At 44.9% G+C, this 15,212-nt stretch overlaps 1 protein-coding gene across 4 annotated transcripts in view; it reads left to right on the top strand.

Moving 5' to 3' along the window:
- The window catches only part of LOC122180940 (store-operated calcium entry regulator STIMATE-like), a 31,942-nt gene extending 17,300 nt beyond the window's left edge, over positions 1 to 14,642 (top strand). The window contains exons 5-10 of one of the 4 annotated variants that reach the window (XM_042872946.1): positions 3,542 to 3,654; positions 4,691 to 4,774; positions 6,563 to 6,679; positions 12,821 to 12,934; positions 13,256 to 13,409; positions 13,600 to 14,642. In XM_042872946.1, the coding sequence (XP_042728880.1) occupies positions 3,542 to 3,654; positions 4,691 to 4,774; positions 6,563 to 6,679; positions 12,821 to 12,934; positions 13,256 to 13,409; positions 13,600 to 13,628 (611 nt within the window). In that variant the 3' untranslated portion in view covers positions 13,629 to 14,642. The remainder of the gene's footprint in view (positions 1 to 3,541; positions 3,655 to 4,690; positions 4,775 to 6,562; positions 6,680 to 12,820; positions 12,935 to 13,255; positions 13,410 to 13,599) is intronic. The other 3 variants (XM_042872947.1, XM_042872948.1, XM_042872949.1) reach the window with 3 other exon arrangements.
- Positions 14,643 to 15,212: the final 570 nt, after the last annotated feature.

A 15,212-nucleotide genomic window follows, 5' to 3' on the forward strand; every position in this document is an offset into this window, starting at 1 on the left:
TAGCATATCTGCAGAGATCTTTTGTGCCTGTTCTGTTCCTTACATAGAAAGGGAAGTTTTGCTTGCAGCAGAGGGAGGGCATTGAATTGGTTTCTGCCTCCAAGGAGCAAACTAGGTTTTGTTGATTGGCTATCCTGTATGGCAGAAACAGCTTTGGAGGCACTTACCCAAATTTGCTAGTGGAAACACCTGATACAAAATCATTGTGGTCTTTCCAACCATAATGAATCTAAGATCATCTAGTCCAGCTATCAACCCATCACCACCATATCAGGAGAATCTCTCAGATCCATGGACTGAGGGATTTCTGGGCAGTGCTTAGCTCACTGAAGACATTAAGTGGCATCTAAGGATACTCCTGGCCTGACTTTCTCCATCCCCGCCATCTAACCCAATGCTGGCTGTAGGAAGCCAGCATCTAAATAAGCACCCTTCTGTCACTGGGATACCTGGATGCTGGAGAATAACTGCGCAGACACCCTGTGATCTTTCTGCTAGGTAATGGCAGTAAAGGCATGTAATTCTGTGGTTTGGGATGCATTCCTGTACAGAAACATCCCATGTTCTGAAAACAAAGCTTGGAGTCTTAAGAGGAGAACAAGGTTCCAAGACAGTAGCAGCTTGAGGCTGCTGAAGGTGATAGAGCTGATGGCTACATCTGACCCATAGGTCTGCAGGTCTCTTTGCAAATCCTTCTGTTGTTTAATCTGGGCTATTAGAAGCTCTTACTGCAGAAGAGATATGCAGCTGCTGCTTTAGGTGATGCAGGAAGGATCAGAGTGAGAAGCTGGATATTTGATGCTCCAGAGGTGGAGGCATCTCTGACAAGGTGAGGTTTGGTGGGTAGTAAGGAAAAAGAAGGGTTTCTTTAAGACTGAGAGTGAGGGAGGAATGATTTAGGTGAGGAAAGCATTAAAGATAAGGGTGAATCTGCCCCATGCTGGATTAGGCAGCAGATTGTTTCTCTTACTGTGTGCATCTCAGCCATGTTAGCCAAAGCTTATCTGAATGATGAAGGGTTAGGGCTGTTAGGTGCACAGTATGCAGAAGTAAGATCTATAGCTGCTTGTGATAATGAATGGTAGTGACCTACTGCCAAAAGGGTGTGAGGGAGCAGGCATGTTGGAGGTATCTCCAGCTTGCTGATGCTTTTGGAGAGGGCTGAAACATCGGAGAGAAATATGCTGCAGGTGTCACTGCTACCACTGTGGGACAGCTGACTTGCAAAGCTGTGCTGTCAGCCCCTGTTTCCCCATGGGGGATTGACCACAACAGCTGATGACACAGAGCAAAAGGCAAAGAGTTCAGGAGGGAGACCATGGGTATGTTTGTTTTCCTGTTGTGTCTGTGTGTGCTCTGATAGATGATGGTAGCCTAAGGGCTTATGAAAGGATTGGTTGGTCTGGGGATGTCAGGCAAAAAGCCCCACTAGGCTCAGCCAGTGCTGAAGAAGAGTAGATACCAGAACTTATCAGGAGAGGCTCCAGGAGCAGTAAAACCTCTTTGACCCCAGCCTTTAACTGCAGACTGCCAACGATGCTGCACAGACCACCCATCCAGCTGCTGCCTGCCAGGAAGTGCAGATGTGTGCTTTCCAAAATCCTCAGTGCTGGTTGCGTTTGCATGTAACCTTCCCAGCTCCTTCTCCATGTAGTTCCTGCTGGTCTGGCTCTCAGCATCTTGAAACCACAGCTTCCACTTCCTTCTCTCCCCTCTTCAGCTGTGGCTCGGGCAGTTACAAAGCTGGAATGCAAGGTGATCACATGGAGCTCTCTGGCATAGAGAGACAAGCTGGATGCCTCTGTTCTTAGCAGTGGCTTTGCAAATATTTTGGTACATTGCTAACAAATAACAGGAAGGACGAATATGCACGCAGACCTGTTTTTGCACTCCCTGCTAAGCAGATTCTCCCAGCGCTGGACTTGGTCAGATAGCAGCTCTTAGTAAATCCTGGCCCGTGCTGCTGGTTTCTGTGACCAAAGGTATGCATGATGATTTGGATCAATGTTTGCAAACTACTTGTGTGGGCTTCCCTTGCTGTGTCTCAGCAGCACCGTGCAGAGAAAAGCTGGGCAGAGCTCCCTGTCTGTTGCCATCCAAAAGCAGCTTGAACATCTTGCACAAATGCAATTCCAAGTTCTGGCCCAATTCCTCTGGAAGTAAAGTCTGCCAGCGATTATCTTTATCTTTGGATGGTAAGAGGAAGTGCTGCATTTTTTCCTAAGCCAGATACAGCAGCTCAGTTTTGCAGGCCCAAGGTATTCTGATGACCTGGGAAAATGATAACTTGCCAGGAGGGTACTTTCAGATGGCTGAAGGAAGCATATGTAATAGATACAGTGCAATTATCAGTGCTAGCAATACAAATATGCTTTTTTATTATTACTTGGTAAGTACTTCATTGGAAGCATTCATATTTAATTAGCATTGATTTTTATTTTTTTTTTTTTAGTGGGTTGCTGTAAAACCTAGGGGGATGGAGACACTGTCTCTTGCTCAGTGTCACATAACCATTTGTTCACTCAATCAGCAAATGCATAATCTAGTTGAGGACTGAAAGCTTTTGTCTTACATTGAAATCAGTGACCAGAAACTTTTGGAAATTAGGCAGGTAAGATTTGGCAGGGGAGTAGCTTGGTGGTGTAGAAAAGGATCTGTTGTGCAGTGCTTTGTTTTGGGGGTTGGGAGTGGATTTTAATTCAGGAAAGATTATCAGTCTGAAACTCTGGTCCATATGGAACAGGTTTTTTGTGAAGTGTTCCTATGAGCTTATTATTCCATAGAAAGTAATGGGGAGGAAAAAATGGTGATGGGGTGAAACTTTTCTTTATAGAATACTCTAGGTTTGCTAAGATGAAGAGAAATGAAGTCTGTGGTACCTTGGCAAGAGGGGCAAACCAGGCTACTAATGTTCCAAAAGCAATGCTTGCTTGTAAGGAGCCATTTGAAAGCTCAGGATTCTCAGCAGCTTAGAATTCTAGAATCACTAAGGTTGAAAAAGACTGCTAAGATTATCTAGTCCAAGTGTCAGCCCATCACCACCGTGCCCACTAAACAGAGTCCATACACACAAGCTTACTCTCTATATGAAGGTATACAGTGATCTGTGCTTTCAGATGGGGTACTGGCCACTTTGTACAAACAGGGTTTCTTCCCCTTATCCTTGTATTTATTTAGCTCAAAACAGCTCAGTACCATAGGCTGGATACCTGCAATGCCTGTTGGTAGCTGAAAGAGGAGGAAAAGATGCATCCGTAAGGCTCTGTACATTCAGGGCTCTCCCCAAGAGGAGGCGAATGTTTCCCAAACCAAGATCCATCTGTTTAGCTAATCTCCTTGAAGTTACTGGGAGTGTTTCTTTCAGCTTTCAGTGGTTCTTGAGTATATGAGGGCTGCTGGATAAGCATGGGCAGAGCCTGGGCTGTCTCTCTCCCCATATGCATAAGGTGAACGTGAGCATTGTAGGACACATGTCAAGCCTGAGGTCATTTACCTGCAAGGCTGTCTTGTCCTGTGTCTATGAACTGTGCTCTTCTTCCAGGTGACCCTCCACAAGCTGCTGCTTGGATTGGCCAGTGTATCCTCTACCTGCTGATTATGGCTGTGGAGAAGACCCTGATTAGCCTTGTCCTGCTGATCCCTGGTTGGACAAAGGTAGGCTCCTAAGCTGTTTTTTATTTTCCTAGCTACAGCTGTTGTGTTTTTTTTCTTGTCATTTTTGCCCTGTTAATGGTCCACATCATCGTAGGTCTTTAATCCTTTTGAGTTGTTGACAGCTCTCTGTGATAATTAGCTATTACTGAAGTTTGAGGAAACATGACTTTCGTAACAGCTTGGCTTGTGATATGTTCTCCTGCTTGTCAAGAACTAGTGGAATATGATTTTTCTTCAGTTTTCTGCTCTCAGAAGAATAAAATGGGCTGGGCTGATTGGTGGCTGAGCTACTTCAGTTCTGCCAGGGGGTTTCCACATTATCTTGTCAAGTCAATACACTTGTGGTCTTGTGCCTAAACTAGGGAAACTGTTAGATTGTTCCAAATTGACCCCTATAGAGAACTGCCCCACCCTTCTCCTTATGCTTTTGTATGGTAACTGGGGGGACATTAGTTTGTTGGGATTGTTTTAATTAAAATACATACATTCTTTTGGGAATTGTAGCCATTTTTATGGAGGAAGGTAGGCATTGTGGGTAATTCACTGGTACAAAAGCTATTTAAGGAATTAAGGGGCCATCCCGGTACTGAGTGCATTTGCACTTGGTGCCTTGTACCCAAAAGGGCTGATGTGACCTAATTGCAGTGTTACTTGCAGCAGTCTGGGAGCGTTTATCTGTTCCTGGTTAGAGCTTCTCTTTCAAATGTAGCAACCTACAGTGCTCTGACTTGGCTGTGAGTATTGATCTGGCTCATGGCTGTGCAAATACGTTGGCTGTATTTTGCAGATAGGCTCAAGAAGCCAAGAACAGTCCTACCAGCTGTTGTTGCAGGTAGTTAAAGTCTATCTTCACTCATTTTATTGCTGAAAACAAAACACTTGGCAGCTGGGCTAAAGAAATAGCCTAAGCCATCTCAAAGAGCTCTGCTAAAGCAAGGTATGCAGGGCCATAGATAGGACATAGCTTAAGAATGCATCCTGTTTGCAGCAAACAGCTATTTGAGTAATGCTTCTAAATGCTTTTTCTTCTCTGCAGCTTCAGCAGATCCTCCTGAGTTACATCCCAAACCCCCAGTTGGAGCTCATCCTGGTCATGCTAGTTGTGCCTTTTATTGTAAATGTAAGTGATGCCATGGCAAGTACAAAATGGGGTGGTTTGGAAATGGGCCCTTTCCAATGGGAAGAATGTACAGGACATGGCTTGGCAGCCTTGAGTAATCAAAGTGGATGGAAGGTTAAGGGGAGTGGAAGCAAAGATCTTTGCTACAAGCACAAATCTGTATCTGCTGCCTACCAAGGGCTCTGCTCCTAACCCCCACTCCCTTGTCCAAGCTGCTGTATGGCTGATTGTTTACTTTTTCGAGGACAGTTTAAACACATCAGCTGGGAGCTGTGTCTAAACAGCAATGTGGAAGGAACAAAGGTGCTCCAAAGCCTGTTGAAGTTCTTATAGGAATGGCTTTTCAGTGGGAACTTGCTGTGCTTTCAATTGCGAATAAAAGTGGAGAAAGGGTGTATGAGAAGAGAGGTGTGAAAGACAAGATAATTCAGTGGACTTTCAGGGCAAATAAGTCCTCTTACTGTGATCCATCACAAGAAAGCTGTCCTTGATCAAGGAAGCTTTTTTTTTTTTTTTTAAGTGTACTGTAGCTGAGGAACGAAAAAACAACTTTGTATCCTGTGTATATGCCAAGTAAAGAGTCCCTACAGACAGCACAAAGCTGCAAATGTCTCAAACGTCTTATTTGTACTCCAACCTTGAAGAGAAAAAAACAATGCTATTTCTTGCTTATATTCACCAAGGCTACAGAGTGGCCAAAAAAGCATGCTTTCAGCAGAAATACAGGCTAGTTTCCCATTAGAGTCATGATCTGGTTGTCCCAGGAGTATGTAAGGCCCGTTGAAGTGCATGGCAGATCTCTCTGCAAGTGTAGTGACATGTATTTGGTACGAGGGCACTGGTTTGACAATGTGCTGTGCTTTTTTTTTGTTTGTTTGTTTTGCAGTGTAACATGGGTAGAAAGCACTGTTAAAACAAGAGGCTTGGGTCCTTTTGACAGGTGTTGGGGTATTGTCAGCAGTAGACCTTCTGCCAGACATGGTCTTTGTCCATCTGCATCATTTAAAGCTGTGATGTCACTGAGACTTAAATTTGCAAGCAGTCGTGGGAACATGAACAGAAGTGCTAAAGCTCTTGCAATGGATGCAGTGATGGGGGCTGAGGAGCAGCAGTTCTAAGTTAAAGATACTATAAAGTAACTTATTCTGTATCAGCCATCTGTCTAGATCAGTTCGGACTGCCCAAAACTACTGATATTCAAACTCATATTGCAAACTTAGTTTAGCAAAAGCTGTTTTCTGGTTTTCTGGATTCTATGCAGTGTTTTACTAACAGATCAATTACTACCCTGATATGGCAAGTGAGAAAAAGATCTTAGCATTGAGATCTCACTGAAAAAGGGGTGAACTTTTATACTTACAATGGATGGAGTGTTGGCAAGGATGGGTTTACCTGCCTGTGCTATTCCAACCTCTCTTCCCAACCTCACCCCATGGTGCACTTGCTTGAAACTCTGGTTCTTAAAGTGGCTGATGCAGGCAGAACAAGTGAATGAATATGGGATGCCGTTGGCTCAGTGATTCATTCTGGAAGAAACTTGGTCTGTTGTGATCTGTTTTCACTTGGTCTCCAGTGAAAAGGGAATCCTCAGAACTTGTGAGGGAGGGACCTTAGCAACTTGTCTCATCCACCCTAACAGATACACTTAACACAGGATTAATTTGGATATTGGGCTGCTGGAAGATGGAGGTTTGGAAGATCCAAAAAGTGAAGAAAGAAGTAGCTCAGCTTGCATGACTTTATATTTTGGTCTCTGCAGTCTATTCATGAAACTCCTTTCTCCCCAAGGCCGTTATGTTCTGGGTTGTGGACAGCTTGATCATGAGGAAACACAAGCAGAAGGATATGTTGAACATCAATGGATCCACAGAGACCCCACAAGCTAGGAGGAGTGAGGAATCTCGGGTAAGACCAAAGATGTTCTAAGTCAAAGACCAAATTGTGCACTTGGGTATGGCTTTTGTTTTACCAGAACTATGCAGTGTGCCATCATGTTGCACCTGGACTGATGTTTGATGAATATGGGGGTGACCTTGGAAGTCCAAATAACTTCTGATGCTTATAGCTGAGGTCACAGAGGTTCCCTGGGAGGATTTGATGTAGTATCACAATCTATAAAGTAGCGCTGAAATACTGCTCTCTGGGATGATGGCATCTTGAGGAGGGGGGATCACAAGAGTGGCAGGCTGAAGCTGGTGGGCAGATCTGCCTTAGTACTATCAACTTTGCTATTAGTAATTCTAGTTGATCTTGGCTCAAATCTTGCTTTCCTGGCTGCAATTAGTCTCCTTTTTTGGGGGGCGTGGGTGGGGGGCGGAGGGGAAGCACAAGGCCCAGCTAGGAATCCTGGTTTTTTGTCAGTATTTTGAACTATTCAATCTAATAATGGTCTTGTAGCTGCAGAATGCTGTGTTTTGCATCATCTGAGCCTGACTACTGAAGTTAAGGAGACTGGGGTGGGTGGGAGTGGAATGCTCCAGTATCAGCAGGCTTTGTTCCTGTAGTTAATGACACGTGGACTGCCAGGCAGGTACTGCCTGAGTTTCCCATCAGATTTCTTGCAGAAGCCACAACCTGATTCACTGGATCGAATTCCCTTCCTTCCCCTTGGCTCCCAGCCCTTGTTTGAATGCTGAGTGCCTGACTCCAGGTATCAGGAGACACTGTGATTGTATCCTGCAGCTCACTGGCAAGAGTTAAGGTTAAATCACTTCTGGCAGTCATAGGCTGGCTCCTGGAATAGCTGAGGGATTTAGGACAGACAGAAATAACACTGAGAAAGCAAGAGGTATTTTACAGAGTAACTCTGTTCTTGTAACTGGCCATCATGCTCATTAGTACTATCAATACTGCACTGTATGCATAGGTAGTGGTGTTCAGAGGTGTTCTTGATGGCTTGAAGGTTCAGGGGGCAGGAAGGGCAGGCAGATGCAAGCAAGGGAGACAAATGAATCATTCTTCTTGGCCCAACATCCAGATAAACAGCTGTGGCTTGGCTAGGTTACTGAGAACATGTGAGCAATATTTCCCAGGGAGTTTCCTGAGCTGTGGGGCATCCTGAAGAAATCTGTATTGATCTGGAGAGGGAAGAGGAGCTGAGCAGTACCAAGATGTCTTAATAGTTGTACACTGAAGCTAAGGGCTGCTGCCTAGGACATAAAGCTGAACTAACTCTAGATAGACACTGTGCCCTGGTTATAGCACAGTCCTGGTTGCTTGATGTGTTCTACAGTGGTGCTTCCTGGGCAGGCCTCCAATCTAGCTCCACTCAAAATGTAAAACTGATGGTGAATATCTGCTTTACTGATTAGATGTGCTGGAGTGTTCCTGAGGTTTAAATTCAGCTAATATTATGCTGCCTCCTTGCTCTTGTTTTGACTAGACAGCAACTCAGATGCTACAAGCTCTTTTCCAACCTGTTGCAACCTAAGCTTGGGTCACTTTACCTCACAGATGTTATCATAAGCTTCAGGCTGGTGTAGACACACAGATGGTGTTGAAGTTACTGGATCTCCATAAAAATGGAGCTGTCTCCTCCCTCACTCCATTGGAGGGGACAAGTGTTCTATGCCCTCTAGCTCAGTTTTTGGATAACCTAAAAAGAAGATACCTGTTAATCTCTGCAAGCTGGAAAGCTTCTTCTGATAGCTTCACCTAGGTAGGGCGCTTCATGTGGTGGATATGGACTTCTGCAGGCTGAATCTTTCTGTCAGTGTCCTTTTCATATCCACCAAGTATTTGGCTCCTTTTCTCATGAGAACTTGCTCTGAAATCTTCTGTGTGCAGTCTGTCTGTCCACCTTGAAACTGTCTGATCCATCACCACAGTTTAGGTACTAAGGTGATAGGTTTGTACCTGGAACTGTCTGTAGAGACTGCTCAGATAAGCTCCTGTGTCTCCAGCACTATACAAATAATTTGGGTAGGGAAGGATGTTAATTAAAAGGAGAGTCAGACATGAGTGATCTTTTTTTCCCAATTCTGCTTCTTGGCATCGGGCCTTGAAGTAGACTCCTGCTTTGTCACTTTTTAATTTTATGCTATTAAATACAGTGTTGGATGGTTGAGTGCTGCAGCTGGGTCAGCTGGGATTTAGGCTCAAAATCAGAAAATGAGGGTTTTTAGGGCTTGTTTTGGTTAAGCTTTCTCCATGTGAACAGGTTATTCTTCCCTCCCTGCTGCCTACCTAGACAGGAGGAGAGAGAGAGCTGAGAAGCATCTCTGTACAGGGCAGGGCTGGCTGGGGCTAATGTGTCCTGTGGTTTATCACGGTTCATCAGCACTGTCTAGCAGCAGGCGCCAACAGCTCCCCATCATGCTGCCTTCTTGAATTTCACCCCTCTGCCTATCTCACCAGTAGTGTCGTTATTTTCACTTGAACTTGCAGTTTCCCTGGAAAAGAAGGGGGAGGAAGGAAAGGAGTGGTCTGAAGTTAACCTGCTAAAAAACTATACTCAGCACTTACTATAGGGATAGCAGCAATAACAACAGGTTGGATATTAGGCAAAACTTACTTTCAGAGTAGTAGTGCATTGGAACAGGCTGCCCAGCAAGGTGGAGGAGTCACTGTCCCTGGAGGTGTTCAAGAAGAGAGTAGATCAGGCACTGAGGGACGTGATTTAGCAGGCATGGTGGGGGTGGGTTGATGGTTGGACTAGATGAGCTTAGTTATCTTTTCCACCCTTAATGATTCTATGAGATGTTGGTTTTGTCCTTGGCAGTTCAGATGAGCAATAAAAGGGAACCTAGCTTTTCTGCCACTGATGTTGTTTGCTGACTCCACAGCTGTAATGCAAACTAAATAAATGTCCATCTCCTGGGTTTCAAAGCTCTTCTGTGAGCCATTGATGTGCCACTGGGCCCTTGTTTATAATGAAACTGCTGTGATGCTTAGGAATAGGACAAGGAGTGATGGCTTGAAATTTGAACGTAGGATGTTCCATGTTAAGGTGCAGAAGAACTTCTTCATAGTAAGGGTGATGGAGCACTGGCTCAGGCTGCCCAGAGAGGTTGTGGAGTCTCCTTCTATGGAGATACTCAAGGTCTGGATGCCTACCTTTGAGACCTATTGTAGGGAACCTGCTTTGGCAGGAGAGTTAAATTCAATCTCTTGAGGTCCTTTCCAACCCCTGCAGTTCTGCGATTTATTTTCTTTTTCATATTGAAACTCTGCTTTTCAGTTTTAGCGCAGAAGAATTTCACTCTTGCTTCCAAGTCAGCCTTAAATCTTCCCTCTGTCACACGTGTCCTACCTTGGTAAATGTTCAGTCCATTTCTGCCTTTGTGTGGGATGGATAGGGAACTTCAGAGTGTCTGTCTGAATCTGGTGCTATTCAGGGTAGGGAAGTGCATTCATCTGCTTGGCCCTGATTTCTGCTTTGCTTGTGTCCTGCCCTTGACCTGTGTCTCTTTTCCCTTGTTCTTGTAAGCGTTGATAAACTTCAGATCTTATCAGTGGTTTCTTTGTTTTCATCACTTAGGAAAACAAGTCAGTTTTAATAATGTTGTATTTGATCTTTTTGGACTTGTTTTAGTTTTTTCCTCAGGGAATAAGTGAGCTTCTACTTCTTCTTTTCTCCTCTCTTTGAAGGCTTGCACTTTCAGAAGCAAATTACAGCAACGTTTGGTCTAATAACAGTGGTACTTCTCAAAGTATTTGCAGAGAAACTGGAGGTTAGTTTAAGGTTGAGAGGAAAGCTAACGTACTACACGGACCTGCCTTTGGTTCTCACGGAGTTCAGCACCAATTCTAATCCCTTCCATAGGGATTATAACTTCTGGCAATTTTGCTAGATTGAAGGCGATGGTGAATGGTGATACCTCTACTGCTTGCTTTAAGAGTTGAAGAGCACTCCAAGAGCAAGTTTGACTTGCGAATTGGTTAGCTGAGCTGATCTTTTTTAATAGCTCAAGGTGAAATGGAGTGCCTGCTCATTAGGGGAAAGTTGAATGAAGATAGGTATGGTCTCTGGTAGGAGACTGTCCCACCTGTCAGTCCTACTGAGGTATGGGAACTCACCTGAACTCAGGTGTGGGAGGAAGGTAGGATGGTTCCTGTCTCTACATGTAACTGGTAGTTTCAGACAAAATTCCATGTCTTGCATGGAAATAGCCCTTGAGCTTCTCTGTTTTCAACTCATTCTTCCTGGTGTGGGGAGGAATGTGTGAAGTATTTAGGGACTGAGTGGAACAGCAGCACATTGTCCTGAGACTGGGAAGCTACGGTCCATTTCCAGCTGTACCACTGATCTGTTGTGATTTTGACCTGGAAACATCTGTAGAGGAAGTGCCTTGACCAAGCTATGCTGAAACATCCCAAACAATTCTGTCTGGGCAAAAAAAAAGAGGGCCTGTACCATGGCTCTCATAGCAGTAAGGTGCTTTCTCATGATGAAGCTCACCATGGAGCTATGGAAGGGTTACTGGAGGACTGTTGGCTTGAGTGGCTTTGTATGAGCTCTAGAGCAGGCAGATAGCAGCCCAAAGGGGTCTGGATGCACAGCCCTTTCTATGTCAGCCATGGCTGGCTGTGAGAAGGTCTGAGTTTACAGCATGAAACCCACCTAAATAATTGGTTCATTAGACTCCAAAGATGACCTGGTGCAGCCTGTCAGAGTTCAGTGATTTTTTTTTTTATATAGTGCCATGTGTAATTAATCACCCATTTTTTTTCAGGTCCTCCAGCATCATAATATTTATATGCCAAACAGGAAATCTTCACTTGGAAGAGATGGAAACTTTCCTGTGATGTCTAGAACAAAAAAAGGAATGGGGTTGTGTAGGTTAACTTAAGGGGATGGAGGGGAATGAGATCTTAATCTGATCTATTGCTATCCTTTGAGTATCTGATGTGCTGCTGTGAGGATAACAAAATCAGATGGAGTGTGTGTGAGAGTGGGGAGAATGTCTTGTTCTGTGGCTGTTCGGCTTCTTTGAAGTCATTGACTCATTGCAGTTTGTTTTTCCTGTTTAGTTGCTTTGTTGCTGTGGTGACTGGCTTGGTGATGCTGTCTTAAATAAACAAGTGGAGGATATGCTCATTCACAACTGTGTCTGGAGATGGCTGTGAATAAGGCTGTACTCCTGCTCTGGTTGTGGTGTTTTCACCAAGGAATGCTGGGCTCTGGGTCTAGTTGAGCTGATGGTGGGCCTCTTGGGCTGAAAGCTTATCAGCTGTTCTGTAACTGGTGTCTTGGAGGTGGAAGGGTTTTGTGGGATGGACACAAGGCTTCACAGTTCAGTGGTTCCACTTGCATCACAAATTGATGAGGCACTGGAACAGGCTGCCCAGGGAGGTGGTGGAGTCACCATCTCTGGAGGTGTTGGGGGGAAAAAAAAGGTAGGTATGGTACTGAGGTTTTAATGGACATGGTAGGGATGGGTTGATGACTGGACTAGATGATCTTAGTTGCTTTTCCAGCCTTTACGGTTCTGTGAATTTAGGGTCAGATGGAGCTGAGACTTGAGACTTGAGTGGGAAGTCTTAGCTGGGTGAAGCTGCTGCTTTTCTTTTTCATTTGGCATAGGGGAGAGTGCTTATTGGCTCTTTTTCCCCTTATTGGCCATAAACTAATGATGCTGACTGGGTGTTGTGAGGCAAATGGAGGAGAGGGGAGTGACTTCTGACATCAGTCATCTAGAGAAAAAGAACTGAAAGCCCTCAGCTGTGCTGCTAAACTTGTGCCCATCTATAGCATAGAGTTAGACCCTGAGTGTCAAAGACTTGGTCGTGCTACTGATGCGGGGGATCACTGCTGACCAGAAACCCTTGGCTCCTAGCTGGTGCTGGAGTGACTGCACATCATCTGTGCTTAGATCTTGCTACTGCTGGGGCTAAAGACAGTAGGGCTGCTTTTGCTCAAAGCTGAGCTTTAAAGGAGTCAGATGGGGTTGAACAAACAATCTGTCAAGCTGTAAATAGAATCATAGAATACTACCCATGCAAACAGTTTGTCAGTCCAGCCTGCTGGCTGGCATTAGGTTGCAGCTCTTCTGCGGGGCTGTGCAGCCATAGCCTGAGTAAAATTTAGCCTTTTTCCTCTTCCAGATGATATGGCTGGAGGATGTCCCATCAGGATGGTTCTGTCTGCATCGAGCGAATGCTCCGGGCCGGTGGCAGCCACTTAGCTCAGAACTGCCTCTTGATAGCTTCAAGTCTGAGGTTAGCAGCTGAAAGCATAGGTGTTCTGGAGGCAACGGGCAGCCTTGTGGTTGTGCAGCAAAGTGTTCTTATCAAGGGAGCTACTGGTGGGAGGTGTTGATGCTCTGTTCTGGCTTCTACAGTTCAGCTCTGCTGGGTAGAAATAAGAAGGTGCCAGGCTAGCTCAGCAATTCTGAGCCTGCTGACTGTGGCTAAAGCAACCCTGAGCTGCTTGTTTCCCTGTCTGAGCTTTAGAGATCACAAGCAGCTGGGGGCCTGGGAAAATGTCTCTTTGTTACAGCTGTTTGCAAATTGTGGCCTAGTTTTTGTGCATCTCCTCAGAGGCTGCAGCCTGGCCTTAATGTGAATGTTTGCGAATCCTGTCCCCTGGTGAACAGAGCTTTCAGCTGCCTGTTCCACTCCCAAGAGGGCTTGCGGGTACCAGAGCATCTGTGTTTGGATCCATATGTTCCTGGCTGTCTTCGGAATGGTCAAGGTGACCTTAAGACCTCCCTGCTCTGCAAAATCTAACCCCATTGGCAGTAGATCCTTTTATGTGCTTGACCCCTCTAGCAGTCCCTTGCTAGGGGATAGTGCCTGTGGTATTAAGATGAGAGAACAAAATTCCAGCTGCCATCTGATTGAGGGCTCTGATTCCATGAGCATCTGTCTGTTCTCCTCACCAGGTGCTGCTCTCTCCGGACATGGATTTTGACCAGTCTGAAAGTGACCAGGATATCTCAGGACTCCAGGGAACAAACCAGAAGATGAAGCAGCCCAGCTACCACGTGGTCATCTGACAGCACTGAGACAAGGGAGGTGGAGGAAGGAAGCAGTACTGTGATTCCTGAGCTGGCTGAGGAAGGATGCAGAATGCAGCTGATCCCTGGGGATCTGTGGAGCCCTGCCTCATGTACGCCTCTCCTTCTGCAGTGTCTCTTCGGGATGGTGTCCATGCAGCCTGTATCTAAGCAGTATCTGCTTTATCTACCCAACCCTACCATAGGCACATTGCAGGCATGTTGAGGTTAGGGTAAGGATGTGTGCTTCCTCTGGCTGGCCAGCTGGGTGTAACTTTGTCAGGCTAGAGACTGAAATCAAAAAGCTCTCTTCTTTTTATAGAAAAATCCTATACTGTCTGAACTGTAACACTTTTATATGCACAGATGCTCTACAGAACTGGTTTGTGATTATATATTTAAATGCCTTGAATTGGGAAGATTGTCTCAGTGGATCTGATGTGTGTTTTTTTTGTTTTTTTTTTTTTTTTACTGTTTTATAAGGACTGCAATAAATATTTGACTTAAAACTGCTTCATATGTGAATTATTTTGCAGTGCCTTGTTTTGTGAGACACTAGCCCTGCCAAAAGGAAGGGGATGAGCTGTTGGGTCATCCCAGATCCTGGCATCTTCTGTTATAGGTTAGAAGTTCCTTTTCTTTCTTGTTAACAGGCTCTGATAATATACAAACAGCAAAAATGCAAAACATTCTGCAGCTCTTAGAGGAGAGAACAGCTGCTTAATGTGCTTGCAGACAGCTGTGCTGAAACTCAGAGTCCAACAGAACGTGGTCTGGTTCGGGTCTGAGCAGGTAGACCTAGGCAAGCTTCGCATACTGTAGAAGTCTCAAGAATTGTTGGGCAGGAGTTGTTTTGATGTTTTTTGGGTGGGGTTGGTTTTTTGTGGGTCTTCTCTCCCTTGTGTTTTCATAGAAAAACTGTTCCTTAATCGGGCATGTAAATAAAGGGTTTGGATTTTCTGACTTTAGAGGGCTCTAGTCCTTTAAAAACAAAGCTGAGAGGATGTGAATTTCCTCGGGTAGCTGTTCTTTCCAACTTCAAAGCAGTTCAGAAGTGTTAGATGCAAATAAGTCTTGTATGCCTCTGAGTGAACTGGACATGCTTGGCTACACTTGCAGCTGTGTAGCCCTATGATGTATTTCTAGAAGTTAAGTCCCTTTTTGTTTGTTCTTTATTTAATGGTCAAAATCCTACTTGTGCTGGTATGCCAAATGGCCGTTGGAACAAATGACACACAGCTCTCTGAACAGCTCATTTATACTGCTTCATGACATCACTCATTGCCAAACAAGCAGAAGTTGAGGAGTCCTCTGCTGGTGAGGGCTGAAGCAACCCCTGTGCTGCTAAAGGTATTGAGTAAAAAGAGTTGGAAACAGCTTCCTGTTAGAGACTTGCCTAGGTGAAATGGCATTTCAGTTTTTTTCTTGCTGTAAGCTGTGTAATGTGATACTATGCAAAAGTACAGTCCTTGTTCTAAAATGGAAGGTAAGTGATGTGA

Source organism: Lagopus leucura, unplaced genomic scaffold, assembly GCF_019238085.1.
Source record: "Lagopus leucura isolate 7727_CA_CO unplaced genomic scaffold, USGS_WTPT01 Super-Scaffold_100008, whole genome shotgun sequence".
NCBI classification, from domain to species: Eukaryota; Metazoa; Chordata; class Aves; order Galliformes; family Phasianidae; genus Lagopus; species Lagopus leucura.